At 58.5% G+C, this 27,388-nt stretch overlaps 3 protein-coding genes across 4 annotated transcripts; 1 reads left to right on the plus strand and 2 right to left on the minus strand.

The window, feature by feature from the left end:
- Positions 1-1,593: 1,593 nt before the first annotated feature.
- Positions 1,594-4,853, minus strand: POLR3K (RNA polymerase III subunit K). The gene is made up of 3 exons (XM_061209083.1): positions 4,700-4,853; positions 3,546-3,633; positions 1,594-2,347 (listed from the first exon to the last, which is right to left on the minus strand). Exons 1-3 carry the CDS (start codon positions 4,808-4,810, stop codon positions 2,220-2,222), a joined length of 327 nt encoding a protein of 108 aa, XP_061065066.1. The 5' UTR covers positions 4,811-4,853; the 3' UTR covers positions 1,594-2,219.
- Positions 4,854-5,030: 177 nt separating this feature from the next.
- SNRNP25 (small nuclear ribonucleoprotein U11/U12 subunit 25) lies at positions 5,031-7,878 on the plus strand. Its single transcript, XM_061208461.1, has 5 exons — positions 5,031-5,275; positions 6,053-6,143; positions 6,369-6,474; positions 7,100-7,174; positions 7,607-7,878. Exons 1-5 carry the CDS (start codon positions 5,234-5,236, stop codon positions 7,662-7,664), a joined length of 372 nt encoding a protein of 123 aa, XP_061064444.1. The 5' UTR covers positions 5,031-5,233; the 3' UTR covers positions 7,665-7,878.
- A 619-nt stretch (positions 7,879-8,497) lies between these two features.
- RHBDF1 (rhomboid 5 homolog 1) lies at positions 8,498-24,641 on the minus strand. Of its 2 annotated transcripts, XM_061207989.1 has the most exons (18): positions 24,520-24,640; positions 15,827-15,967; positions 15,627-15,757; positions 14,467-14,680; positions 13,817-14,026; positions 13,621-13,743; positions 13,391-13,548; positions 12,623-12,880; positions 12,411-12,522; positions 12,216-12,290; positions 11,974-12,135; positions 10,790-10,890; positions 10,566-10,629; positions 10,086-10,180; positions 9,795-9,870; positions 9,622-9,722; positions 9,361-9,514; positions 8,498-9,156 (listed from the first exon to the last, which is right to left on the minus strand). In XM_061207989.1, the coding sequence occupies exons 2-18, from the start codon at positions 15,941-15,943 to the stop codon at positions 8,737-8,739; spliced, it is 2,571 nt and encodes an 856-aa protein (XP_061063972.1). In that variant the 5' UTR covers positions 15,944-15,967; positions 24,520-24,640; the 3' UTR covers positions 8,498-8,736. The 2 variants fall into 2 exon arrangements, with proteins under 2 accessions (XP_061063972.1, XP_061063971.1); XM_061207988.1 differs by having other exon boundaries at positions 15,627-15,967; positions 24,520-24,641.
- Between the last annotated feature and the right edge of the window lie 2,747 nt (positions 24,642-27,388).

Consider the following 27,388-nt stretch of genomic DNA (forward strand, 5'->3'; position numbering starts at 1 on the left):
TTAAGGCACAGGGCAGTGTGGATTATCCTGTCAGCAAACTGGATCGCAGAGCAGTGTTTATCACGCAACGATACTGCAATGGTCGACGTTGCCAGACTGAGCACTCGTCACTGGCAAGAGTCTCAACACAAAACAGAATTCCTGGACTTCTCTGGTGGCGCAGTGGTTAAGACTCCGCCTGCCAATGCAGGGGACACGGGTTCAAGCCCTGGTCCGGGAAGATCCCACATGCCGCGAAGCAACTAAGCCTGTGCGCCACAGCTACTGAGCCTGCACTCTAGAGCCCGCGAGCCACAGCTACTGAGCCGACATGCCACAGCTACTGAAGCCTGCGCGACTAGAGCCCGTGCTCTGCAACAAGAGAAGCCACTGCAATGAGAAGTCCGAGCACCGCAACGAAGAGTAGCCCCCACTCGCTGCAACTAGAGTAAGCCCGCGCGCAGCAACGCAACCCAGCCAAAAATTAATTAATTAATTAATTTAAAAAAAAAAAAAAAGAGAGAGAAAGTGCTCATGGCCCGTGAGTCTGCACTGCATTATTCACCTGCAAATATGCTGAGGGAAACATCTGCATCTCTCACCACACTGCATCTACTGAATCCATCAGCAATGTCAACAGTGAACTTCCTCTGCTCTCATGGCCTGAACCAGCATGAGGAGATGCACGTTTGCAACGCTGATGACGAGGAACACTAACTCTGAACCTCAATTATGCAAAATGGTATCCATTCCTTTCATCAGTGGACTTGCATTACAAAATATTGTAGGATTATATTTTGAATTTCTTTATAAGACTTTGTTTTCCTAGATTTTGACTCTTGACCCACAAAACCCAAAATACTTACTATCTGGCACTTTACAGGAAAAGTTGTAAACCCCTGAAATAGACTATTATTATCTCCATTTTACACAGGAGGAAACGAACTTGACAGGCAGGCAGGCTGACTTCAGAGAGCGCGACCTTCGCCACTGATCCACCCAACCCTGCCTCCAACAACAAACCAAAATGAGAACAGGCATCTGAGGAAATGTAACTAACTAACGGCACAGAAAGAAGACACTGAAGATAACAGCCACAGGATAAAACCACATTGCAAATCCAGCCCAAACTGCTCTGAAACAGAAAAAACTGGACACAGTGAGCTCAGGACCTGGTCAACCATCACATGACCGATACAGATTAATAGTTTCTTGGAAAGATAACAAGTTTCAAAAAAGTAAAAATCTGTATCAAAAGCATAAATGTAAGTCTCATTATTCTATAAGTAAGACTTCATTATGAAGAGAATAGATACAGGGAACTATATTCAATACCCTGTAATAAACCATAATGGAAAAGAATGTGAAAAAGAATACATGTACGTATAACTGAATCACTTTGCTGTACACCAGAAATTAACACAGCGTGGTAAGTCAACTATACTTCAATAAACTAAAAAAAGAGAGATCTGAAAAAGCAATTAAGTCTGAGCAAGAAACCAATCCATCAATAACCAAGATCCTGTCCCCTGCTAGCCCAGGGTGTCCTTTTTCTCTTTAGAGTAGAAAGATGGACACAGAAAGTATAAAGTGTAAAAAAAAACATACTACCTATTAAGTTTATTGCAATCCTAGGAAAAAAGAATACAAATCATAAAGAAATAGAAATCCATGATATTTACAATTTTGTAACTAGTTTGGCCCTAAGTATAGCAGTCAGTTTTGGAATCCTGTTTTGGGGTTTGATGTCTACTTCTTCAGGCATTTACAACACTGAGAAGGTGATATTAGACTTTTAACTTTAATTAAATATTCAGAATAAATTTTGATTAAATAAGTTTGCAATTAACAGTTAAATACTGAGGGACATCTAATGTACTAAACTACTAAGTTTTACTTTATTAGTTGTGCAAACAATGTAAATATTTAAGAGTGTCGGCTGATGGTGAGAGAATGTCAACTGCCCAATAAATGTAAAAGATACAGAACAGGACCTTAAACAGGATGCACGTAGTTATGGATACTCCTATCCACACACACAGTCTGCTGGACATTAATGAGTTAATCCACTGACTGGGAGATGGGCTACATCTCCTCAGCCCCTGGCCAGCCACCCTAAATGGGTTAGCTTTCCGCCACACCAGCCAAGACCCTCAGGACACACAGTTCACACTCGCAGCTGGGAATTCACCCTGGGGAATACGGTAAGCAGACGCTGACACAGCTGGGCCAGCCTGGCCCTAGTCCCGCCAGCGATGTCCACACTGAGCATTGCAGCACTTGTAGAAGGTGGTCATGGGCTCGTCTGCAGAGCGGGTCTGAAGCTGCATGAAATAGGCACGAGGGTGTTCGCATTTGGGACACGGCTCTGGCAATGAGAAAAAACAAACAAGTGACCCACGTTTACTTAAAAAAATGATGCTTGTGACCAACACACTTGTTAGAAGTAGGTGTTACGTGAAAGACAGCTCATCTGGAATCCCTTGCCCAGGGTGTCCTGCACCACGATTTAAGGTTACCAACAGCGTTATCATTCCCACTGCGCTCTCACGCTGAAGGAACGAGACCTGTGATCTTGGAAACAGTCCTCCTCTCCCTGGGTCCCTCTTCTTCAAGTCTGGCTGAAGACTGGCTAGAAACACCACGTGAAAGGTGACACGGCTGCCGTGTGCATTACAGGGTCCATGCCCTGCAGACTCCCCTAAAAAGTGCATCTCCACCACCTGGTAATGGACAGGCCCTTTCATCTTCCCAAAGGAAATCCCAACGCACGACCAATCCACTTCCCCATGAATTTAGAGATCTGTCTCAGCAGAAGTTGTCCAGGCTGTTCTTATCAAGATCTCAACATACATCCCACGCCTTTTCAAAGTGTCCCAAGGCACGTATTTACTTTCACTGAGATTTCAATTTAAGAACCTTGCTTTTGATGGAAATGCCTTCAAACACTCTCAAACACCATTTTGGTACGTAATTCATCTCCTAATGACAAATTCTGCCAGTGCTGGATTTTTAACACAGCAGATCTGGATGTTCTCCGGGGGGAAAAAGACAGCAGTGATCATGCGCTAGCCCTTCCTCCTCTCAATACAGGTAATGTCTAGGGCTCTTCTTCCTTCTTGGTCACATCTATCTCTACCAGAAATGAATCAAGACTTGGAATAAATATTTATTTTACTGAATGTTTAGTGCAGTTTAATACTCTGTATCATTAACTTTTAGAAATCTGTATGAGAACAAAATCCTTAAACTGGTTTTTTATTACTCCAGTCACACCTGCTAAGTGCCTGCTATATGCCAAACGCTCATTTGTGCTCTCACAATCTATGACTATGGATTAGCCCAGACAAATCAAGGACCCCCTGAGACTCTAACTCAGGTCTGAAGGACCCCAAAGCTTGTGCCAATATTGTTTGCGTAACAAATACATTATAAGAGAAGAAAACACTTTCTAGTTTTAGAAGCCCACTTCACACAAGTACACCACAGACTCTGCAGCAGAGTGGCACAGCCAGCAGCCTCATCCTTACCCACAGCTCTGGAACAGAAAAGGTTTTCCCTCTCACCTGCAGTAGAGTCAACATTCTCCCAGGCAGCTGCTCCACCGAGCACATCATCCACTTCTTTCAGCTTTGGATACTTCCGATTTGTTACCTAATAAGCAACAGCAGGTCTTCAGACTCTACAAGTAAGTGAACGGTACAAACCTGGGTCACCAAACCATACCCGCCCTCAAGTGTCTCCCCAGCCTTCGCTTCCTTCCTTCAACACAGACTGGAGGAATACTAAATGAAAGCAGAGTTCCTGCTGTCACAGAGCAGGATGCTCCGTCAGAATTTAGAGGATCCGCGATTGGGATGTCCCCAAAAGAAGTGAGAAGATCTCTGCAAGGACTGGATGAAGCAACAGAGCAGGAGGAAAAAAATAGCTTAGGTGTGACCCTCTTCTTCTCCCACACCTCTAAGATACTTGGTAATCCAAGATAAGAGAACCAAATACAACTGAAGCCAAAAAGGAGTCCAGGCACTCTCCCCAGGCAGAGAGTTTTCTGTTTTCCAAGTTTTACCAGACGTCCTTGAAATGTCACCCTTTGCATAGTTTCAGACTCTAAACTCCCACAACACAGCTATACGGTGGAATACTATACAAACATTAAGAATGAGGTAGTACCAACGTGCTCTACTTCTAAAACTTAAAGGTGTTCTAAAAAGGAAAGATGCATTACCGAGGGAGAGTAACAAGTCATAATAAAGTGTGCATCACTCACGTAATGAACATCCAATACATTGCAGTTGTTCAGACTAGAACATAAGAGGGAACAAAACTGAAAAATCCCTGCCCTCCTACAGCGTATGCCCTAGTATTAATAAACAAACCGCATAAGTAAATTGCAAGGCATATTGGAAGGCAAATGAGTCTTACGGAAAAAATAAAATTAGGGGAAGGAGCATAAAACTTAGAAAGAGGCTGCAATTTTAAATAATCCTTTAAGCAAAGACATGAGCAACGACTGACATGGGTACCTAGGGAGAAGAGCGACCCGGGCGGAAAAGTCGTGCACAGGCTACGGGAGCAGTGCCCGTGCCGGGCGGGAGTGCCTCGGAGAGGCTGGCGTTGCGGGCAGAGGGCCCGCTGGACGCGAAATCCGAGAAGAGGATGGGCGGGGAAGGTTAGGGTCGGCCTCCGCGCTGTGCACGCCGCGCTGCCGGCCGGGGCCCACCTTGCGGGTGACGTTGTGCACGTAGGGGCAGGTGTTGCAGGCGAAGCGGTGGCAGCGCTGCCCCTCCTCCACGATCAGCCCGTTCCCGCAGCCCGGGCAGAAAAGCAGCATCGCGGCGACTAGCCCGGGTCTCCCGGCAGCTCTCGCGGCCCTTCGGCGCCGGCGCTCCGACGCTCCGAACTCCCATTGGTCCCGGCCGCCCCCCCGCCCCAACCAGGCCACCAACAGTCACGCCGACTTCGCGCTCCCAGGGAGCACTGCGGCGGGCCGGCTCCCAGTAACTCACTTCTCATTGGTCCTCGAGGTAGCCCCGCCCCTCGACGCCCCGAAGGAGAGGCTGCGGTGGCGGTCCCCGCGCGTGCGCGCCGCACCACGGTCGCGCGGAGCGACCGTGCGGGCGGAGCCCGCGGGAGGCTAGGCAGCCTGGAGGAGGCGGGGGCCGCGGCGCGGCGGGAGCCGCCGGAGGACGAGGAGGACGAGGAGGAGGCGCTGCCGCACTCCGAGGCGGTGGATGTGTTCCAGGAGGGTCTGGCCATGGTGGTACAGGACCCGCTGCTCTGCGACCTTCCGATCCAGGTGCGCGCGGGCCGGGGGCCGTCGGGGCGCGGACGGACCCCGGAGTGTCGATGGGGGCTGCGGCCAGAGGCCTTGGGAAGGCGTCTCCGGGCGTAAACGAGGGTCTAGGCTCCGGCCCGGCCTGGGGGCGAGCGAGGCTGTGGCCTCTGGCGCGGAATTTAAAGGGGCGCCAAAAACCCCCACTAGTTAGCAAACATGACTTTTCACCAGTGTTTTTAAAACTCAAAGTTGGTTTACAAAAGCCTACGGCAAACAAAATATCATTTTCCAATAAATGATCACTGTTACCGGTTTTTCCTTTCTCCTCAATCTTCAGTGAGTTTTGGCACTGTCCTGTTTTAAAATCCTTGTTATTTTGCCCATCGTGGAATTTTTAAATTAACTTCTGTTGTGTTAACGGTTGTATTGACATGTTTATCTTTACCGCTTTTTGGTGCCCCAGCCTTGCCTGAGGCCCTGGATCCTGATGATCAGGGGCTCTCAGGCTGGACAGTGGGGCCCAGTGTTCCTCCTCCCACCCAGCACCTGGCCCGGAGGAGCCAGGGGCTGTTCCTCAAGGCGATTCATTCTCCTTGCCTGTTTCTCCTGAGCGTCCATACACTTCATAGAAAACGTGGATGAGACATGAGATTAAAATGCTGAAAAACCGGGAAATCCTAACATATATGCAAGAACCTCCCAAAAATGTGGCACCACTTTTTGAAGACTATCAGCTGTTTTTCTTTGTTGTTTGGGGCGGTGAAGAGAGCTCCCACCTCCAGCCTTGGTCTTTTCTAGGTTACTTTGGAAGAGGTCAATTCCCAAATAGCACTAGAATACGGCCAAGCAATGACAGTCCGAGTGTGCAAGATGGATGGAGAAGTTATGCGTAAGTGCTGCCCTCCCCCTCAGGCCGTGCGGTCTGAACCTTCACGGGAGAAGATGTTAGCGGGGCTGGTCAGTGGAAACTCAGGCCCGTGCCCAGGGGTGTTGGGGCAGCCACAAGCTCCCCCTGCCCAGCCTTGAGCCTCAGGAAGAAGCTTCTCGGTTCCTCTCCTGCCATCTGAGGCTGAGGCTGTGGACTCCCACCACGGATCTTCTCCCATTTGTGCAGCTGTGGTTGTAGTCCAGAACGCCACGGTCCTGGACCTGAAGAAGGCCATCCAGAGATACGTGCAGCTCAGGCAGGAGCGCGAAGGGGGCATTCAGCACATCAGCTGGTGAGTGCAGCCACAGCTCCTCCTTGCAGCCCTTCCTCGGAGCTGGACTTCACAGGAGCACTTGCTTGCCTTTTCATCACCTGGGCTCTGCTCCAGAGTGCGGCCTGGAGCAACGAGCTCCCTGTCCCGAGCCTCGGCCAGGGCAGGTGCTTCTGTGCCGCGAGCCCTGCCTCAGCTGCTCTTCACTGACATCACCCCACCCAGGCAGCTGGGTATCGTCACGTGAGGACACCTTAGGGCACTTCCGTGTGTCCGGAGGTGGTTTCCCTGGTTACAGATGGTGCAGCTGCCAGCTCCTCGCCTGGGTGCTCTCAGCTCTCAGTCTCCTTCTGGATCAAGTGTCCCATTAACTGTGTCTTCGTACAGCCACCCGTTTCATTAGCAACGTGGGTTTGGCCCCCAGCCACCCCATGCATCCCTTTGAGAGCAGTGCGTCCTTGAACCTGCCTCAGGCCTGGTACACACAAGGTACAGGGAAAGAGCCCAGGGAGGAAGCTGGCGGCCTCAGGCCCCACAGAGCTGAGCGCCTTTAGCCCTCCTTATGCACAGCTGCATCCCAGCTGCCCTGCTCACCCTGCTCACCCTGCTCACCCTGCTCGTGGTTGACTGAATTCCCATCTTGCAGGTCCTATGTGTGGAGGACGTACCACCTGACCTCTGCAGGAGAGAAGCTCGCAGAAGACCAGAAGAAGCTCCGAGAGTAAGTTCAGGCTACGCCTTGAGCTGCAGGGAAGTATCTGGTCTGTGGCCCTCTGATTCCCCATGCCGTGCCATAGGGCTGGGGTCCTCTCCAGAGGCTCGTAAGGGAAGGAGGGAATGTGTGAGACCAGGAGACTCCCTGTTTGGACTGAGGCCCTCCTGCAAGGAGCCCCCTGGAGGCCTCCCTGCCAGGAGGACGGGAGACAGAGGAGCAGTGGAAGGGGCCCTGCCGCTCCTCACCAGCAGCGGTTCAGGGCTGCATAGAGCCAAGAGGAGAGAATTAAGAGTGTGCATGGCCCTTGCCACCTCCTCACCTTCCCGGACACCATGCTCTTCCCACCTGGTCTCTGTTATCCCTCACAAGCCTCAGGTGAGGAGTCACAGATGTGCCCTTCTGTAGATCGGACACTCTGTGCTTTTACTTCTCTCTCAGTTATGGTATCCGGAATCGGGATGAGGTGTCCTTCCTCAAAAAGCTGAGACAAAAGTGAATCTCCAGACATGGAAAACCCTCTGTGCTGGTGGCCGAGCTCTTCCCCGAGAGGAGGAAGCCTTGGCCACTGTGCCCTTTTCCCAGAAGAGTGTTGAGATAGCCTCACCCCAGCTGGACCCGCCTGGACTCTCAACGTGAACCCTGATCCCATAGCGGATCCCACAGGGCTGTGGGCCTGGCCCTGTGTACAGAATAAACCTATTTGCTTCTGAGTTTGGAAAGTCAAGCCACTGTACGGGGGCAGGCGGGACTGGCACTGCCCCTCACAGTGAGGCGGCGAGGGCAGAGAACGTGCAGGCACGTCACATGGTCTGAACGCTGCACCTGAGCCCTTGGCCACCCCATTCCCCAAGCCATACACACCTGTCCCTGTAATCTCTGCAGCGAGGAGGAGGTGAAAGCTGAGCGGCTGGCTCTCTGTTTCTGCTTGTGGGGAAACAAAGGCCTGTGTCTGAGCCCAGCCATGGACAGGGCCTCCAGCTTCAGCCTAAGGGCTCACCTACAGCAGTGCCTTCACCAGCTCCTGGAAAGGGTGGTGGCCCGGGGCTGGAATTGGAGCTGCCAGCTGGGCCGGGAGGGCTGGGGCGGGGCGCCTCTCAGTGTGGGTGGGGAAGTGTGACTGTGCATTCATAGGTCCTTGTCCCTTTGTCGCCTACCAGTCCTATAGAACGGGGACAGGGTGTGTGCACTTGGCTGAGGACTTCCCTGGGAGGTACATCTGACACTGAGTTCCCTGTTCTGGGGACTTGTGAGTGGGAGGCCTGGGCACTGAAGGACCTCCCTTCACAGCCTCCAGCCAGAACCCAGAAAGGAGGAGGCAGCTCTGGTCAAGTTAGTGGCAGCTAAAACGCTCCCGGTCCATTTATTGGCCACATGAGGTGGTCGTCGAGAGGCTAGTTAGAGGGTAATCTCGGGAACTACTGTGATAAATGCCCGGAAGTACGAGGGGTTCAACAGCAGTGAACACGGCACAAGGAGTCTGTGCAAGGGGAGCAGGGCTCGCAGGCGGAGTCCCGAGCCTCAGGCCTGGCCCCGGCCCACAGGGCACACGGCACCAGCACCCCGCCAGCTCAGTGGAGCTGAGCGTCCAGCTCGTACTTTTCACAGAACTTGTCAGTGAAGGGGATGCAGGTGAGGAACTCGCACCACTCACAGCGCACAGGGTAGAAGTAGAAGAGGACCACCAGGCCAGCCAGGAGGCCCAGGAAGACCACCTGAAAGATGATGATCTGGCAGCGCTTGCGGTACAGGTCAAACTTGCCAAAGCTGATGTAGGGCAAGAAGGCAAAGGAGAGGAAGAGGCCGCTGACGAAGCCCGAGATGTGGGCGAAGTTGTCGATCCAGGGCAGCAGCCCGAAGGTGAAGAGGAAGAGCACCACAGCCAGCAGCTTGAAGAAGGCACGCCAGGGCCGTGCCAGGATCTGCCAGCTCTGGAAGAGCTCCACGAAGAGGCAGGCCAGGATGCCGAACTGCGAGCCGGCGGGGCCCACCTGGGGGCGTGTGGGTGCCTGTGAGCTGGTGGGCCTGAGCAGGTCGCCCCGTCCCACCTCCCTCCGCCCAGAGCGAATCGGGACAGGAGCCAAGTGGAGCTGCTCCCAGGCGGGGCACTGTAGCAACTCGACTCTGTGCTGGAACCAGTTCGTGCTGGGCAGCAGGTGCACGTAGGAGGGCCCCACCTTGGGGGGCAGCCTTACCTCTGCCCGGTATGGCAGGAAAATGGCACTGGCCAGGTTACCAGTGACGCCACTCAGCAGGTAGATGATGGCTATGCGGTGCCAGCCTGCCAGCTTCTCCAGGTCCCGCAGGACAGTCATCTGGAAGCAGACAGACACCAGGCAGTGCAGGATCCTGTGGGGAGGGGGGCCATTCAGCGGGGAAGGCTCACCAGCTACTCCTGGGGTCCCTGGGACCACCCACTCCACCCAACCCCGCTCAGCCCACATGGTGTCACTTGCCCAGCGTGCAAGAATAGGGACAGCCACAGGCGGTAGAACTGGTCGGGCACCTCGGGGTTGAGGAAGGGCAAGAGCCCACACACGTCGTCCATGCAGTGCACCTGTGCAGAGTGGCCTGTCAGCACCCGCCGTGGCTGCGGGGACGGGGAGGGACCCTCACCCCGGAGGCCTACCTGAGAGCAGAGTGTGGCCTCCTCGTGGAAGTAGCCCCTCATGAAGTCACAGTACTCCCGGGAGGTGATCTCACACCTGGAAGGTCAGGCCAGGGTTGGGAGGGCTTCCAGGCCCAGGTTTCGGCCCCACTTGCCCACCTTTGTTGGCCCTGGATAGGTCCAGCCCCTTCCTCACCCCACGCCCCTTGGTATCTTGGGTTATTTTGGGACTGGGGAGGGGAGGAGGGCACAGCCCCAGGGCAACACTTTGTGCCCAGGACCAGCTGCACATGCCCACACAGGCAGCCCTACCTGCCCTTGGTGCCAATGCAGCAGGGCCGGCCCGTGATGACACAGTCCATGTGCGGGTGGTTGGTGTGGTTCCCAGCGCTGTTTTTGGTGCAGATCTGTGTCACAAACGGGGGTGAGTTGGGTCAGGGTCTCCCCTAACCTTGGGCCCCACGCTATGCTTGGTTGGGGCAAAGATGGACAGGCTCCTAGGGTGGGAAATAGGCTTCCCTTGACTTCAAGCAGGTTCTACACCCTAAGCCTCAGTCTGACCGTCTATCAAATTGGAATAATGTCATTTGACCTCCCAAGGCTCCACGTGGGGTTCTGCTCAGAGAGGTCGGCTGTGGTGGACGGACAGGCTGGCTAACAGCCAGGGCAGAGCATCTGGAAGCACAGGGTGGTCCCACAATGGGGACCTCTGGCATCACTGATGGATGAGGTGTGGATTCCTCCCCCACACGATAAGGGCAACTCTCAAACAACCCCTCCACCCCGGCTCACCGGCCACTTGGTGATGTCATCTGGCCACTCATGGGGGTCCTCGGAGGAAGGCTCATCGCACACCCTGCACGAGCCCAGGATGTGGTCAGTCCTTGCTTTGTGCCCTTGGCTTAGCCCCCTCCTGCCCGACTGGACAACAAGGAGAGCTATTATACCTCTCTCCACCCACACTCCCAAGGGAGACATGGACAAAGGAAGGTAAGGGAGGGGCCAGCAGGACTGACCTGGGGTCCTGGTGGCAGACAGAGCCAAACTGCCTCTTGTGGCCAGCAAGGTCTGGGGCGCTGGGATGGAAGGGCCACTTCACCCACACTGCCAGCGTGGACTGTGGGAGGACACGGGCTCAGCCCTGGTCAGAGCCCACCCTGTCCCGGTGCAGTTTCCAGATGGCGGGAATCAGAAGCACTGATTCTGAGCTCCTCCCTCCGGTTCTACACCCCCACCGCTCTGAACTTACACTCTGGAAATTGCTCGCATGTTGGGAGATGGTTATAAGGAATTCAACAGCATAGTTCCTATTAGCTTAAAAATAGAAACCACCAGTGTCCAAAATCAGAGAACTGGTACAAACTATGGCACCTCCACATAAGATGATAAAAACTTGGATAACGTTTTTAAAATTCAGGGACTTCCCTGGTGGTCCAGTGGTAATGAATCCGCCTTCCAATGCAAGGGACACGGGTTCGATCCCTGGTCGGGGAACTGGGATCCCACATGCCGCAGGGCAACTGAGCCCTCACGCCATAACTACTGAGCTCGTGCTCCTCAATGAGAGAGCCCACATGCCATAAACTCCAGAGCCCATGCACTCTGAAGCCCGCGCACCACGACTGGAGAAGAGAAAAAAACCCACATTCCACAACTAGAGAGAAGCCCACTCGCCGCAACAAAGATCCCGCCTGCCGCAAATAAGACCCGATGCAGCCAAATAAATAAATATTCAAAAAAAATTTTTTTAATTTAGTGGGAAAAGGCAATACCATTTATAGAAACTTAAGACACGTGCACAAAAACAAGATGGACACGTGTGGGAAGAGCACACCCAAATTAAGGACACATGCATAATTCCCTGGCGGTCCAGTGGTTAGGACTTGGCGCTTTCAATGCCGGGCCTGGGTTCGATCCCTGGTCGGGGAACTAGGATCCCACAAGCCTTGCAGCACGGCCATAAAAAAAAAAAAAAAAAAAAATTAAGGACACAGGGTCTACAGGGTGAGCAGCAGGAGATGGAGGAGGTGTGGGATAAAAAGGAAAGAATGTGATGCAAGGGGCCTGGCACAGACGGACGGCATAATGTGCTGAGAACTAGGGGTTTAGGATAACCAGCCGGCTCTATCTGAAGTCCCAAGGTAACCACAAACACAAGGTGCAGACAAGGGTGCGAGCTGAGCTGCGGGCGGGCACTCACCGAGCACTCCTCTTCCGAGGTCTGCACGCAGCCAGACCGGTCGTTACGCACACAGCAGGCCGAGTGCTTCTCACGCTCGCGCGCAGCGTGGATGAAACTATGCACCTGCGGATCCTGGCGCATGCAGGGCGAGAACTTGGCACCCAGGTGAATGAGAGCCTCCTGTGGGGAAGAGGATGTGCAGCTGCGGCCGGGCCCTCCGCCAGCCCAGGGGCCCCGACCCCGCCAGGCCCCACCCTCACCGAGCTGGGCCCGATCCAGAAGTTCTCCTGCTGAACGTACTTGACATTCTCATAGACCCCTCGGTTGCGCAGCACCTGGGAGGTTGGGGAGAAAGATCAGACGGATCTCAGCCGAGCCCTCTCCTCGGGTGGGAGGAGAATGGGTGGGAGGGAGCCCAGAGCCCAGGGTTCACCAGGGAGGGCGCCGAGGCTCACCGAGTCTACGGTCTCGTGCTGTGAGAAGCCTACGGGCGCCACGCCATAGATGCACACGGCTAGAATGGTGACGAGCGAGTGCACGAAGGTGAGCCAGTAGGTGAAGAAGGGCCTGCGGGGCAAAGCGTCAGCAGAGGCAGCATCCCCAACCCGGAGCCCCCACGCCCACCTGGAGCCTTGCCTTCCCGAAGCTGCATCCCCTCCACGCCTACCTGTGGTCATCCATGTCCTCAATCTGGCGTTTGACATAGCTGTCGATTCGCTTGCGGTAAGTGCGGTTGGTTAGCCGGCCCACCATGCCCAGCCCATACGGCCGCTTCTCCCTGGCGAAGAACTTGCGCACCGGCATCGCGATGCGCTGGCCCCGCCGCTGACCCGCGGCGCTCACCACCTCCTGCCGCAGCCGCACCTTGGGCTGCGGGGCCGCTGCACCGCCCTCCTTCTGCTTGCGCCAGCCACGTTCCAGGGGCCTGGGGTAAGGGGTGCCATCACTCACAGCCCCAGACCTCCCACCTGCCGCAGTCCATCCCCGGCGGGACACGGGCGAACACGGGCGACCCTCCTTGTCTGTCCTGCTCCCAACTAGCGGTGAAGACACTGTGTGGCAGGCTGATGTCAGCCCCCTCCTTACCAGTAAAAGCGTGATCCCCAGCCACTCCTGGCATGACAGGGAGGTGGGTTCGGACCTACAGGAGGGTCCCTGCTAATCTGCGAGTGTTAACTACGTCACCTCCTCCTTCCCCCGAGATTCTCTCCAGCCTGCGGGCTCTGGGACTGCGATCCTGTTCCAGGCGTGGGCAGCCCAGACTCGAATGGTGCCCACCCCTGGGTTCCCCAAACACAGTTGCCAAGCTGGGTTCCCAGTCCACAAGATGACCCCCTCCCGGGGCCCTCTAGGGTCGTGCCTTTGGGGCCAGCTGCTCCTGAGAGCCGCAGGACCTGCCCCCCGGCCCCCTCGGAGCGCGCCGGGAGGCACTCACAACATCAGGTGGCTGCGCTCCAGCTCGCTGCGGGCCAGGGCCCCACCCGTGAGGTCCGCCTGCTCCGGGGCCCTCTCCCAGTCCTTGAGCGCTGCCTCCGATGGGGACTCGAACACCTCATCTGGGTACGTGGACAGCTCCTCGTGGAGGACACCTTCCTGAGCAAACACGCACGGTCAGCGTGGGAAGCATAGGCACCGGGGTCATGGGTGATGGTGCCAGGTTCTTACCCGGGCAAAGAAGGATGTGTCCAGCTCGTCGGGGAAGTCAGCCGTGTCCTCCTCCAGGAAGCTGGCAGGAGTGAAGCTTCGGCGCTGGAGCCGGCGCAGTGTGCCATCCCTAACCGAGCGGCCCTGCCAGCGAGGGGGTGAGGACGCAGCGTGGTGCTGGCTCAGCCCCTGCCCCCACCCCGGCCCCTGCACCCACCTTCACCAGCGCAGCGGCTGCCCGGAAGCTCATCTTGGCCACCGACTCGCGCTTGCGCCGCCGCGGGAGCCGGTTGAAACCCGAACGGGAGCTGGAGAAGGAGCAGAGGGAGGCGGCACCCGGCGTGACCGGCGTGTGCGGGGCACTCAGGCCGTCGGCGGCATCATCCGCCAAGCGGAAGGCCCGGCCCCGGGCCAGGGGGTCTATGATCTGGAGGAGGGGAGGAGATGCAGGAGTCGGGGGCTGGGCCATCGCCAAGGGGGCTTCTTCCCCACCCCAGACCCCACTGTGGAGAACACAGCTGCTGCTCGTCCCACTCCCCAGTGGGTCCCTGGACAGCTGAGTGGGTACCACCCCACCCCACTGCACCAGAGGGGTCCCGTTCTCCGCCTGTATTTCCTTTACGCTGCTGTTCATCCTGGGATGCTCTCTCACCCAGAGGCTGGCCTGTGGTACAATCCCAGGACCCTGTCCTCTCCCCCAAGCCCCCCTTCCCAGAGAGTATCTTAGGTGCCTTTACGGGACCATCGACCACCCTCCCAGACCGTGAGCTCCAAGCAACCTCCTGTGCTTAGACTGGCTGTGTCCCCAGCCCCAGCTCAGGGCAGCAGAGTGAGGGAACTGTGGGAGGCAGCAGCGGGAGGGCATACCTTCTGCATGCCCAGCTGGCATGGCCCCACATACAGAGGAGGGGGCGTCTCAGTGCTGGTCAGCGACACATTGTCCTGGCTGGGCAGGTCTAGCTCCCGGATGACCTGGGGCTTCAGCTTCCCGTAGCGCTGGCTGCAGTGACGGATGCTCTTGCGCTGCCACTTCTGGGTGCTGTCACTGTCCTTGCTCACTCCAAACCAGTCAGCAGTGCCCCTGCCAGGGGAGGGACTCAGCAAGGGGAGGCCAGCTGTCCCCTCTCCCCAGCAGGGGCCTCAGAGGCACTCCACCTGGGCAGCATGCCCGCCCCAGGCCTCCGGACACTCCAGGGTCTGAGGTCCAGGTGGGCTGGGTCTGATTAAGAGGATAAGTGGGTTTCGGCCCTGGCCACCCTCTAAACAATTAGCCAGCTCCAAACTGCCACCAGCACCAGAGATGGCAGGCCTTGGTGAAATAGGTGAGTATTTCACACAGGCCCTCACGCCATCCCTGAGACGGGCATTTGTGGGGAGACACTGAGTCTGGAGACAGAGGTCAGAGTTCAGCCCTTAGCTCAAAGAAAGCGTGGCCCTGGGCAGCAGCTTGACCTTGGACACCACAGAACTCAGGCAGTGGGCGCCACACACCCAGGCAGGCTGCCCACAGTCCTTGGACGCGCACGCAAAAACACTGCCAGCACCTGCCGTCAGGAGCCCCGGGGGACACCAACCACGCTGGCAGCTCCCGGGAGGTCACAAGCCATGCACACACCAGCTGGCGCCAACACACTCATGCCCTGCCCAAGGTACCTGAGCAGGGACCGAGAGAGAGACGAGCGCTGTGTGAGGGCCCTGCGGGCAGCAGGGGGGCCCAACAGGGGCAGAGTGTGGACACGCCCAAAGCGCACCTGTCGGCTGTTCGGGGGGGACCAGAGCATTGGGTGGGGGGGTGGGGAGAGAGAGAGGAGAGAGCAAGTGCTGGGGGGGGGGGGCAGAGAAAGGCAGTAGGTGACAGCAGTCAGTCCCCAGAGCAGCAGGAGGACAGGGTGATGTGGGGACGGGATGGAGGAGAAAGCCCTTGCCCCACTCCCAGCCCCAGTGCCCGAAGGGGACCCTGTATGCCTGCCTCTGTCCCACCGGCCCAGACCCCAGCCCGCCGCGGAGCAGCCAGGACAGCGAAGTACCTGCGGATGGTCTGTGTGATGGACATCTGGCGCTGCAGCCCCGGCCGCCGGGGCTCCTGGTGGGGTGAGGGGACGCGGGCGGGCTCGGCCGGCATGCTCACGCTCCGCAGGAACGCCTGGCGTCTCAGGGGCTGGGCAACGGGGACCCAGTGAGGCGGCTGGATGGGCTGCACCTGCAGCCCCCGCTGGCCAGGGCCTACCTGCAGGAAGCTGGACTCCTCTGCTGCCGGGGGCACCACGGCCGGGATATCCAGCTTCAGCCACGGCGGCTTCTTGCGCTGCAGGCTGCTGGTGCTGTCCCTGCGGGCCTCACCCATGGTTCCAGGCAGAGCTAGGGGGGCCTAGGGGGCGTGGTGTGTTATTCAATAACAGCGCTGACAGACACTTCCCTGGCAGCCCAGTGGTTAGGACTCCACACTTTCACTGCCGGGGGCCCAGGTTCAATCCCTGGTCGGGGAACTAAGATGCTGCAAGCCGCACGGCGCAGCCAAAAAACAGCACTGGCAGATCTCTGAGGGTTCACGGGGCCCAGACCCAGGACGAGGGAGAAGCAGGGATAGCCTAACAGGCGTGGGCACGGCTCCACTGCCAGAGTCCCAGCACGGGCTCAGCACCCAAGCGCTCGGTTCCTGCCTCTGGTGTCCCGAAAGACACGGCTGGGCACGCACTAGGTCCTCAGACGACATGCATTCATGTGATGAATAGTTGAGGACCTACTATGAGCCACTCCTAGGTGCTTGGGACATCTTGGTGGAGAAGCAGGGAAACAGAAACAGACAAAAATCCCTGCACTCCTCAAGCTTAGAGTCCAGACAAACAATAAGCTTACACGTAGATACACTGTGCTAAAGGCTGCAACGTGTGACAGGGATAAAACAGCACATTAGGACTTCCCTGGTGGCGCAGTGGTTAAGAATCCGCCTGCCAATGCAGGGGACATGGGTTCGATCCCTGGTCCGGGAAGATCCCACATGCCACGGAGCAACTAAGCCCGTGTGCCACAACTACTGAAGCCCGCACACCTAGAGCCCATGCTCCGCAATGAGAGAAGCCACCGCAATGAGAGGCCCGCGCACAACGAAGAGTAGCCCCCGCTCGCTGCAACCAGAGAAAGCTCGCGTGCAGCAATGAAGACCCAACGCAGCCAAAAATAAATTTTTTTTTAAAAGTTAATTTAAAAAAAACCAGAAAACAGCGCATTACAGTTGCCAGAGGAGCGATGCCTCTCTGTGCGGTGACATCTGAGCAAAGGCTTTCGAGTTGATCTAGTGAGCAAGGTTAGGTGGCAGGGTGTTCCCCACACAGGGAATGGCCAGTGCAGAGGTATGAATAAGCACGAGGGCAGAGGCAAGCTGAGGGGCTGACCCGGTCTGTACACGGGGCAAATCTCAAGCCTATTGGACACAGACCTGTTTCTTAACCACCATGACAGCTGCTCCAGAGACAGAGGGCTCACTATGCCCACGACAGGGTGCGTGGTCCCTCCATCTCTCAGAGGAGGGACCACCTGGCTTCCCAGGGGCCAAGGGCTCCTATTGCCAAGGGACCTCCTGGAAACCACCCGGTGAAAAGGCCGCTGTGACCACAAGGGGGCGCCACAGGCCCAGAAACAGCAGCAAAGCCCCACAGTGCTTGGAGACGCCTTGCTCCGTGCCACCTTAAGCATCTGAGACCCAGAGCAGAGAGGCCAGGGCTTGATTTGGGCCACCCCAGCCTGGCCATGTGACCATGAGGCAGTGGCCACATAAGCATGGCTCCTTGGCACTTAATTCCCCCTTTACGAAATGGCAGTTTCAGGGCATATCTGCTTCCCCGGCCCCAGAGAAGGATCACAAGGCCTGGAAACAGGATATCCAAGACTAGAAGGGTTCCTAGCACAACGGGGGCAAGGATAGCAGGAGTGTGGTGGAGACTCCAAAACTCCTCAGCCTCTCAAACAGCTTCAGACCCTGAAGATTCTGACCTGCGGGGTCTGTGACCCATCCACTGAGGTCGCTAGAAACAGCTTCTACTTTGAAGCCTCCCTCTCAACTGCCTGGAGAGATACAGAGAAAATACTTTACAAATAGGGAAACTGAGGCCTAGAAAGAGAGGCTTGTCTTGCCCAAGGCCACATATTCAGGCGGCATAACTAAGGACACAGTTGCTACTGGCCCTTTACAGATCAGGGAAGGTCCAGGGGTCCAGAACCCTGCTCAGTGCCACCCCCCAGCTCCCTATGGACCTGGGAACAGCCAGGGATGTCGCTCATCCCCCCCCCACCCCCGGCCCCCCGACACAGACGCGGGATGGCACAGAACACTGCTGTGCTGCTCACAAAACACGGAGAGCCCAGGATGCTGCTCCCAGCTCCTAGCAGCCCTCTGCCACCCAGGGATAGGCCCAGGACAACACTCACAGCTTCTATTGGCCCTATGACAATCGGGGACCAGCCCAGGACCCAGCACACAGGTCCTACTGGCCCTATATTGACCGGAGACCAGGCCAGGATGCAGCTGGCAGCTCCTACTGGTCCTGTACCAAATGGGGCTGAGCCTGAACACTAATCACGGTTCCCACTGGCCCTACCCCAACCAGGAACAGGCCCAGAAGGAGGCAGTCCTTCGGGGATGCCTTCTGACTCTTGGCCCATCCCTCACATTCCGACCTTTTCCCTGAGTTGACTATGCACCCAGGAGTCTTTCCATCAACACAGCTCCCAGGGCCAAGCCTCTCTCCCCTGCCCTCACCTGCTCTGGTCTCAGGAAAAGGGCTGAGGGCAGCATTTGTTCCCACATCCCTGGGAATCCCTTCCTGGCCCCGCCTACACTGAGCCCCACAAGCTGTGGTCAGATGGAGAGTCCCTGGAGGGGATGGAGGCAGCGTCTGACATGAGGGCATCCTGACTGAGAACTGGGTCCCTCTGGGACCTGAACCAGGAGACCAGCACTCGGCATCCAACTCGCACCACAACCCAGCCCAGCCCTGCACGGCTGTGGCTGACCAGGCCACAGGTCAGCATCCTGGGAGGGCAGCGTCTTCCTTGTCATCCACCAGCCCTCCCTTCACAGACCAAGGTGATTGTACGCTCTCCCTGCTGGTAAGGAAATGACTGGGCAGGACAGCTCCGGGTCTCAAGCACTAATCGTGGAACCTCAGACAGTGTTAGGCGTATCGAGAAGGCAGAAGGTGCTGAGAGGCACGCCCAGAACCTGCAGGGCTGGGACAGCACCCTGGGTGCACCCTCTGAGCCACGGCGGGCCGGGCCTGCCAGGTGGAGATCCGGGCGATCGGACCCCTCAGATGGTGCTGTGCCCATGGGGCCTTGTCAGGAAGGGGCCAGACAGGATGGGGACCCCCTTAGCATTTCAGATGGGAGAGGCTATGGTACCTTAAGTCTGTCCCTGCCACCCGACCACCCCATGCCTCACAGAGTTTCATACGCTCCTGGTGAAGCTATTGTGAGGTCCAGAGAGGCCAAGTGTGGACCCGGGATCACTGCTGGTACCAGGCAGGCTGGGTGCCAGGGACGAGCCCCTACAGGAGCCTCCCCACGCACGCCCAGCACCTCTAGCTGACAGAAGCTGGTTCTCCACTCAAGAGTGCCAGGAAGGGACTTCCCTGGTGGTCCAGTGGGTAGGGCTCCATGCTCCCAATGCAGGGGGCCCGGGTGCGTTCCCTGGTCAGGGAACTAGATCCCACATGCCGCAACTAAGATCCGCATGCTGCAACTAAGAAGTCTGCATGTCACAACTAAAGATCCTGCACAGCCTAAATAAATAAATAAATATTTAAAAAAAAAAAAAAAAGATTGCCAGGAACCTTTGCCAGCTGACTGGCTCAGCACCACACACACACCTGCGACCCTCCCTGGCTCCCACTGTGCTCCCACAGCCTCTCCTCACACCTGGCTCTCCCAGTACACGCATTCTGCCCATGTGTTCAAGGACCCCCCCGCCTCAGTCAGGCAGCCCCTCCCTGACAGGCCCTGGATTCCCCTGGCACGGTCGGGAGCACACCCACGTGTGTGCTGTCCGGTCCTGTCATGCCAGGTCCACAGTGCCTAGGACAGGCCTGCTCCAGAGCCACTGCTGAATTATCACTGGTCATTTCAGAGCACGAGCTAGCAGGGGCCCGTCCCCATGAAGTGGGGTGATGGCAAGTTCCCAAAGATGCCCCTTCACTTGGGTCTGGGAGGAGGAGCTACCACATGCCCGGGTGGGAACAGAAACAGCACAAGCAAGGAGGTGGGAAGGGGGTGGTGAGCACACACAGGAGCCAGACGCCCCCCCGACCCCCGCTGGCCTGGGCCCACCAGACACAGGCGCCGCTCCCCTCACGAGGGAGGCACCAGCTCCCTGCCTGGACACACAGACCTCCCGGTGGCCCTCACCCCACCAGATCCCTCCTGTGTTTGGGGCAGAGGCTGGAGGGTGCCCCATAACCCACACAGCTCCCTGCCCTCAGTGCTATCGGTTCCCGGCCTGACCCGCCCCTGTGTGCCCAATCCCCCAGCGCCCCTGCGGCAATCTGGGCATCAAGTGGGTGGGATTCACAAGCAGGGTCGGGGGTGGCTCCACAGTGGACCCTGAGGGTGTGGGGGAGGGTCGGGCCCAGACCGGACAAAGAGTCTGGGCCGGGAAGGGGCACAGCGCCCGCCCAGAGGAGACAGTGGCTCAGTGTCTGGGTCTCCCCCAGGCGCACAGTGGGCTCTTGTTCCTAGACGGTCCCTGAGGGGGAATCCCGACAGCATCTCTGCTCTGCTGCCCCTCAGTGCAGGGAGAGACCACAGCCCAGGGAGGGCCTGCCTGCCGTCTGAGTCACTCTGGTGACATTCGTGGCTGCCCACCCGGGGCCCAGACCCACCAGGAGACACCCAAACAGGCAACTAGAAGCGCAGTGGGGAGGCTGATGAAGCAAAAGCTAACTGTGAGGATGGAGCTCTGAGCAGCTCAGGAGTGTGGGGTGAGGCTGGAGGGGATGCAGAGGGAGGGCCCGCAGGGTACCGGGACCACCAGGGCTGCTTTATGCGGGAGCGAGGGGAGTGGGAGCCGCTGCAGCCAGCAGGGTGGAAGGCTGTGGGGCAGCCCTGAGAAGCAGCCATGCCTGCTCTGGGGATGACGGGGGACCCTGGGCAGGGGTCCAGGAGGGTCCAGAAGCAGGAGCCAGTGCAGGCAGGCCAGTGTCGGGGAGCCTGGCCTGAGACTGTGCACTGACCCAGCTCCCCTCTACCACCTGCAACCCTGAGAGAGCCTGAATTTTCCCCTCTGAAAATCAGGGGCCACAGCAGTGCTGGGCACACAGTAGGTGCTCGAGAAGCGGCAGCTGAATCAAAAGAAAAAACAGGCTGGACCTAAAACGAACATAATATTGTAAGTCATCTATACTTCAACTAAAAAGAAAGAAACAAACAAACGAGCAGGCTGGTGATGCCTGCCGGCTGTGGGGAGCTCCCCAAGGAGGGCCCGGGAGCGCGTTCAACCAGAGCACAAGGCGTGGGAGGACCCAGGCGACACCCTTTGGGGAGGCCCAGTTTGGGAAGGTGTGGCCAAGAGGCAGGAGGAGACCGGGTAGAAGTTCTGGCCCACCCAGGCCTGGACAGGCTGTGGCCGGGATTAAGCTGGACCCTCTATTTCTGCACTTAGGCCTGCCCTGCACACTTGAGGGACAACACGGACCAGGGGCAGCTGGAGGTCAAGCAAGCGGCCCGGCCCCAGGACCAGACCCACCAAGCCTGGGGCCTACCCTGCCCAGGGGACCGCCGGCCACCCATGTCAGCTGGAGCAATTGGGCCCACCCCAGGACACCTGCCCAGACGTGTGCCCAGCTCACCTGAGCATGGTCCCAGGAGGCGCCAGCTCCTCTGACCTCCCCACGTGAGCCCTGACCTCTGACCCTCAGTGTCCTGTCTGACCCCTAGTCTGATGCCCGGCCCCAGGTCTCCCTTGGGAGGGGGGATCGCCAGCTGTCTGGCAGCCTAGAATTCAGTCCTCCACTACGTGCTACTATGTGGCAAAGCGAAAGTGAGCTGGCTGCCCTGTGCCTCTTGACCTCATCATCAGTAACCGGCATCTTGTCAGGAATGATCCTGGCCAGGCCCTCACCCCTCCCAGAGATCCCTCCACTTTTCTGTGGAAGACATGAGGTTCAGAAGGGAGCAGGGCAGACCTGACACCTGGCCAATGGCTTGCTGGGTGCCCTGTGCTGTCCCCAGGAGGACACATAGGATCCCTGCCCCCCCAAGGCGCCCATCACCAGCTGTCACCCCAGATGATAGGGATGCAGGGATCCAACAACAGAACCACAGGAGGCTCTCTGAACAGGAGGCCCTGAAGGTAACTGCCCTGGGAGGGTGGTGCAGGAAAGGGGGCACTGGCCCTGTGGATTGGGAGCTGCCCAAAGGTTCGGCAGACTATGACCCAGAGGGTCACTGGCCACCAGAATTAAAGCCTATGACCCGGCTGGGTCTGGCAGGGTGGACGCACCCTGGGGTCGGGGAGCCCCAGGCTCAGAAAGGTCAGAGGACCCATCCGTGCCACACACCCAGCAGTGGGGTAGGGCAGGGGCTCAGCTATAGCAGCTTCTGGGTGGGACAACCTGGGATCTAGCTGGACCTCGGGAGTTAGGTGCAAGTCTGTCTCAAGCTGCACAGTGGAAAGACCCACATCCCATCAACAGGCCTGGACAGAAGGCAGATGAACAGCCTAGTCACCAGTTAGAGGCCCCACAAGTGCCCCTGACCAACCCCCCACCCCCACACGAGCTCCCGGTGCCCACATACCCTCTGGCTTAGCAACCCTTCTCAGGACACATCAGCTGCTGATTAGTATCTGCAAGGCCGCGGGAGGGGACACCAAGCCCCTGAAGTCGATTATCGGAGCAGAAATGGCTTCAGTCAGCAGAAGCCTGGCACACCTGCCTCAAACCTGACTCTGGCTAGCCCCACTGACCTGTCACAACCCCTGCAGGGGTCCTCTGTGTCCATCTTACAGATCAGGAAACTGAGGCTCAGAGAGGCCAGTCACCACCTGTGGTCTCCAAGCCTCCAGGGGGGTTCAAAGCCTGGGGCCATGCCTGCCCAGGAGCTGGGGAGGTAGCCACAGCCCCCCAGGGGAGGGGCAGACCATCTGGGCCCCTCAGGCTGGGGAGGGCTAACAGGCCCCTCTGGGCCACCACTCCACCCCACCTCCACCCAGAGCATCTCAGTTCAGGGAGGAAGGAGTCACCCTCAAACGCACCTAACCCAGAAAACAGGCAGAAGCTAAGGAATCTGATCCTTGGGCTGAAAGTCGATCCTGTCACAGACACCGATGACATGGAGGGACTGGAGCTGGGGAGGTGCGGGCGGGGGGAGCCCCTCACATCTGGGGAGAGGAGCTACAGGAGGTGCCCTGAGCAGCAGCTTGAGTCCAGAGGCCCTGAGGGTGGGCCCAGGAAGGCAGGCAAGGCCTGGGTGACTCCCTCTGAACCAAGGGCTCCCCTAAAATTCGAGCTCCCAAGGGCAGTGGTTTGCCGGCCGGCCCACTGACGCTGGACGGGGGATGCTGTCACTGCAGTGCTCCAGCTCTGGTGCTCTCAGTCAGCTCTCTGTGCAATGGGCGGAGGTTGCTTGGAGGGTTTGGGAAGCAGCCTGGGGCCTGGCACATTCCATCCAGGGCCACTCAACTCTTATGCCCCACTAGTAGCCCCTGCTAGTAGCCCCTGCTTTTCTCAAGGAAAAGGATCCAGCTTGCCCAGAATAACCCCTGGTTGCAGGTAACTCAGCCTCAGGGACCCCTTGGGCCCCCACCATCTGCTGGGTGGCCCAGCTTCCTCCCAACCTCTGGGTGGGGGCTAAGGGGGCTGGGGCTGGCTCCACAGGGGTGGGGAGAACCCAGCATCTGGCTGGGCCAAACCTGAAAAGCCAGTTTCATCCTTGAATCTTCTCTGCCAGGAAGTCCCCAGGTGGGGGTGGGGGGGCCTTTCCCAGCACAGGGCTAGGGCCTCCAGACCCAGACCTCGCCCACCCAGACAGACACACAGACACACCACCCCAAACTGCACACACAGAAGAAGGAACTCTGCTCAGGACCATCTGGCTCCCCTGCCCATTCCCCACCCAGCCCCACAGACATGCCCCCAGCAGGGCAGACAGCCAGGCCCTCCTCCAGTGCCCTGAGCACCTGGGGTCCAGCAATCTCCCCAGCCAAGAGCAGGCCTGCTTTGAGGCACCGTGTAGTGGCCACAGGCTCAGCCCTGGCCTGCTCCTCTTGGCCACTGAGCACAGGGTAGTAAAAGTGCCCGGCAGCTTCCAGTGTTTAGAGCCGGGGAGATTGGGTTGTGAAGCGGAAGGTGGGGTCACTCCCTCCTCGCACCGCCCGCCCCCCAGCTCCACAGCTACTGCTATTATTGCTGAAATTATTCCCATCCCCAGGGAACACGGCTGGGACAGGGATGATCCGGAGAAGTCCCACCCTCTGAGCTGGAGTTTCGACTTGGAGACACCACCCACTGGTGGTGGCCGGGAAGGAAAGCGTAAGGGGGGGAGGGTACAACTCAGAGGCGCCTGGGGACACCCCGGACTCCGAGCCCTCCCGCTCCCGGGACCCTCAGCTGTCGGGCGGGGGATGGAGCCGAGATGTCCGGCCGGGTCAGGCCGCCGGGGCGCGCTAATCCGGCCACGGGCTATTTTTGCGGCGCGCCGGGTTAGGAATCCGGGGCTGGGCCGCCTCCTCGGGCGGCTCGGGAAACTCCGGGAAGGAAAGTCCGGCCGCCTCGGGCGGAGAGTCGCCCGAAGCCGGGACGCAGCCAGACTCCGGCCGCTCCGAGCGGCTTCGGCCGTGGAGGGGTGGGGACGGGCCCCGCGCGCGGCGGACGCAGCCCCGGAACCCACCCGGCCCGCGCCCCGCGCCCCCCACCCCGCGCGCTCACTCACCGCCGCCGCCGGCACCGGGGCCTCGGGGGTCCTGAGGGCTTCGGGGAGGGGCTGCCGCCGCCGGCCCGAGGGCACCCGCGCCGAGTCCCCGCCCGCCCGCCCGGGAATGCCATGGAGCGAGGGGCGTGCGCGCCGGGGGCGGGCCCGGCCGGAGGGGGCGGCCGCGCTGACTCAAGGCTCAGGAATGCGCGCGGCCCGCCCGGCCCGAGTCACCTCCTCCGGGAGGGCGGCGGGGACACCTGCGGCTGGGGGTCGAAAGCGCCTTGGTCGGGGAGGGAGGACCTGGTGGCCCAGCTGGACCGAACCTGATGGTCAGCCTCAGCCACTCCCGGACTCCGAGTGAGTCCTGACCTTTTTCTGCCTTGACTTGTGCTTGAGAAGTGGGCGGGGGGCGCTGTGGCGGAGGGGGAGCGGGGAGGCGGCCCTGGATCTACCGTAAACCGAACCGCCAGCCTCCTCCGAAGGCCGCGCTGCCCAGTCTCTCACCCTAAGCCGCACGGCAGCCTCACTCGCACACACATGCCCCTGCGTTCATGCACTTACACACACGCTCTCTATCCACTCACACTCATGCTCGCCCACGTGTTCCTTTACCCACACCTGTTTACACAGACTCACATACACACACCTCCGCATACACACACTGTAACACTTCCATGCTCACTCTCACCCATTTACACACGTGCACACAACTACTGATGCACACTCAGTCGCACTCGCACCAAAGGCAGGATCAGAGCAGTGACCTCCTCCCGGGGCCCCTGTGCTCCCCACCCGCTGAAGCCCTGCCCCCCCCAACAGGCACTCCCAGGCCAGGCTGGAACCCCTGGAGCAGAGGCGCAGAGGCGGCAGCACCATTTCCGGCGACCACTCTGTGCTCCTTCCTCTTTCAGGGCTCACCCACCAGCCCTGTGGGCCCATCCCTGCACTCCCTGAGTCGAACACAAAATGGCCCATCTGCTCTAGGCTGAGGCTGCTGGCGGGAGTTTTCCAGCATTCCTCTCCCTCTCTCCTGACATTGCAGGAGTCAGTGGGGCACAATCACCAGAGAAAGACCCAGGAATGGGGGAGGGGGTGCCAATAGCAGGGCAGGGCTGACCAGGAGCTGTGAGTGGTGGAGGGGCACAGATTTCCCCCAGAGGGCGCAGAACTGGGACCATGGGTGTCTTAAGGACCCTTCCGCTGGGAGCCAGAATACTGAGGCACATGAGGCCCAGCCCCTCCAGCTTTGGAGGGCCCACAAGTGTGTCTTCACAGGCCCTTTGCTGGTCTGGGACCAGGAGGGAGTGGTCCTCTCTGAACAGAGGTGCTGCCACGGTCAGGTCAGCAAGCTATGCCCAGGGTACTACCGCAGACAAAGCCCTGGTCCTTGGCTACACAGAAAGTAGACAACTTGAGGTGGCAGCCAACTCACAGTTGGCCTTGGAGCCTGGGAAAGGGACAGAATCCTCCGACTGTCTCCTCGTCCACACCACAGGACAGAGTGGTGCCTGCACACTCTGGGTCATTTACGAACTCAGGTATATCAACACAATTCCTAAGTAGAGGGAGACAATGGAAGCTTTGGAGGGGCTACAAGAGCACTCCTTCACTGGGGGGTGGGGTGGTGACTACAAGTGCCTTGGGGACACAGGGCAAGAAGAAAGCTGAAGGCTGCCCAGTGCCGATACTGAGGGCTCCGGCTGCCCGCACTGCCACCCCTCCCATGCCAGGCTCTCACCCACAGAAAGGACAGTCTCTCCATGCCTGGCATTCTCGACCCCCTCCCCAGGAATAAGCATGCCCCATCCACCTGGACGCTCAGCCTGGGCTGGCAGGGCCAGCGGCAGTGGTGTCATCTCTGGAGTCCAGGGCCTGGGCTCACCTCCAAAGCTTGCCATGGCCAGGCATCCAGTGCTGCCAGGTCTCCTGCAGTGGGTGCTGTGGGGTACCCAGGCCCCCTCCATGACCCAGACACTCATTCCCAGCTGCCAGGAGCACAGCCATAGCTGGCTCACAGCTGAGACAGGTGCCCATCCCCCAGTCCCCCCACCTCAACCCCCGCCCCACCAGGAGTCACCTTCAGTGAATGAGAGCTGCCTTGCCCCAAGTAACACCCCCTCCCCAGAGAGGGTGGTCTATGTGTCCAGTCACAGCTATGTGGCTTCCCCCTGGTTCATTCGTTCGGGTTACCTCCAAAGGACCCTCTCAGCTCCAGTGGGACCCCCAGCAGCCTCTGTTGCAAACCCTTGCCCCTCACAGGCGTGGCTCCCAAGTACACCCTGGCAGGCAAACCCAGGAATCCCCAGGTTCTCAGCCCACCGAGCCTCCTGAGCGAGGACCCGGGTATCAGAAGGACAGTATGAGCAGAGGCCTGGACCCAGTCCACAGGGACACATGTGCACACACATGTGCTGTGCCTCACACCTGGCCCACTGCCCTGTGTTCTGGTGGAGGAGGCCCTGACATGGAAACCCAGCTCCCTGTCCCTCTTTTTCCTTTTCCCAGGCCCTGGAAATAGAAATCAGCTGCAATTGCCCAGTATGTGTGCAGGTGACTGGGGATGGGCAAGTGTCTGGAGCACCCCCTGACTACACTTCACTCTAGGACCTGAGGGGGTGGCAGTCCTGACCACTGAGAGGAATCCCCACCAGCCACTCTGGAATCAGCTCAGCAAGCCAGCCTGAGCTTCGGGGGGGCCTGAATGGGCCCGGGACCAGCCCCTGGCTATTTGGGGAAGAGGCAGAAGTGGGCCAGACCAGCCAGGGCCTGAAGTCACTGTCTATTTGAGGCAGCTGCCCCTCCTCACGTCTTGGGGCCTGGCAAGGGGGCCCTTAAGCACCTGGCCTCAGGGCCCGGCAGCACTGGCAGCACAGCCCCAGGAAGGGAA

Source organism: Eubalaena glacialis, chromosome 13 (genome assembly GCF_028564815.1).
Source record: "Eubalaena glacialis isolate mEubGla1 chromosome 13, mEubGla1.1.hap2.+ XY, whole genome shotgun sequence".
Classification (NCBI taxonomy): Eukaryota; Metazoa; Chordata; class Mammalia; order Artiodactyla; family Balaenidae; genus Eubalaena; species Eubalaena glacialis.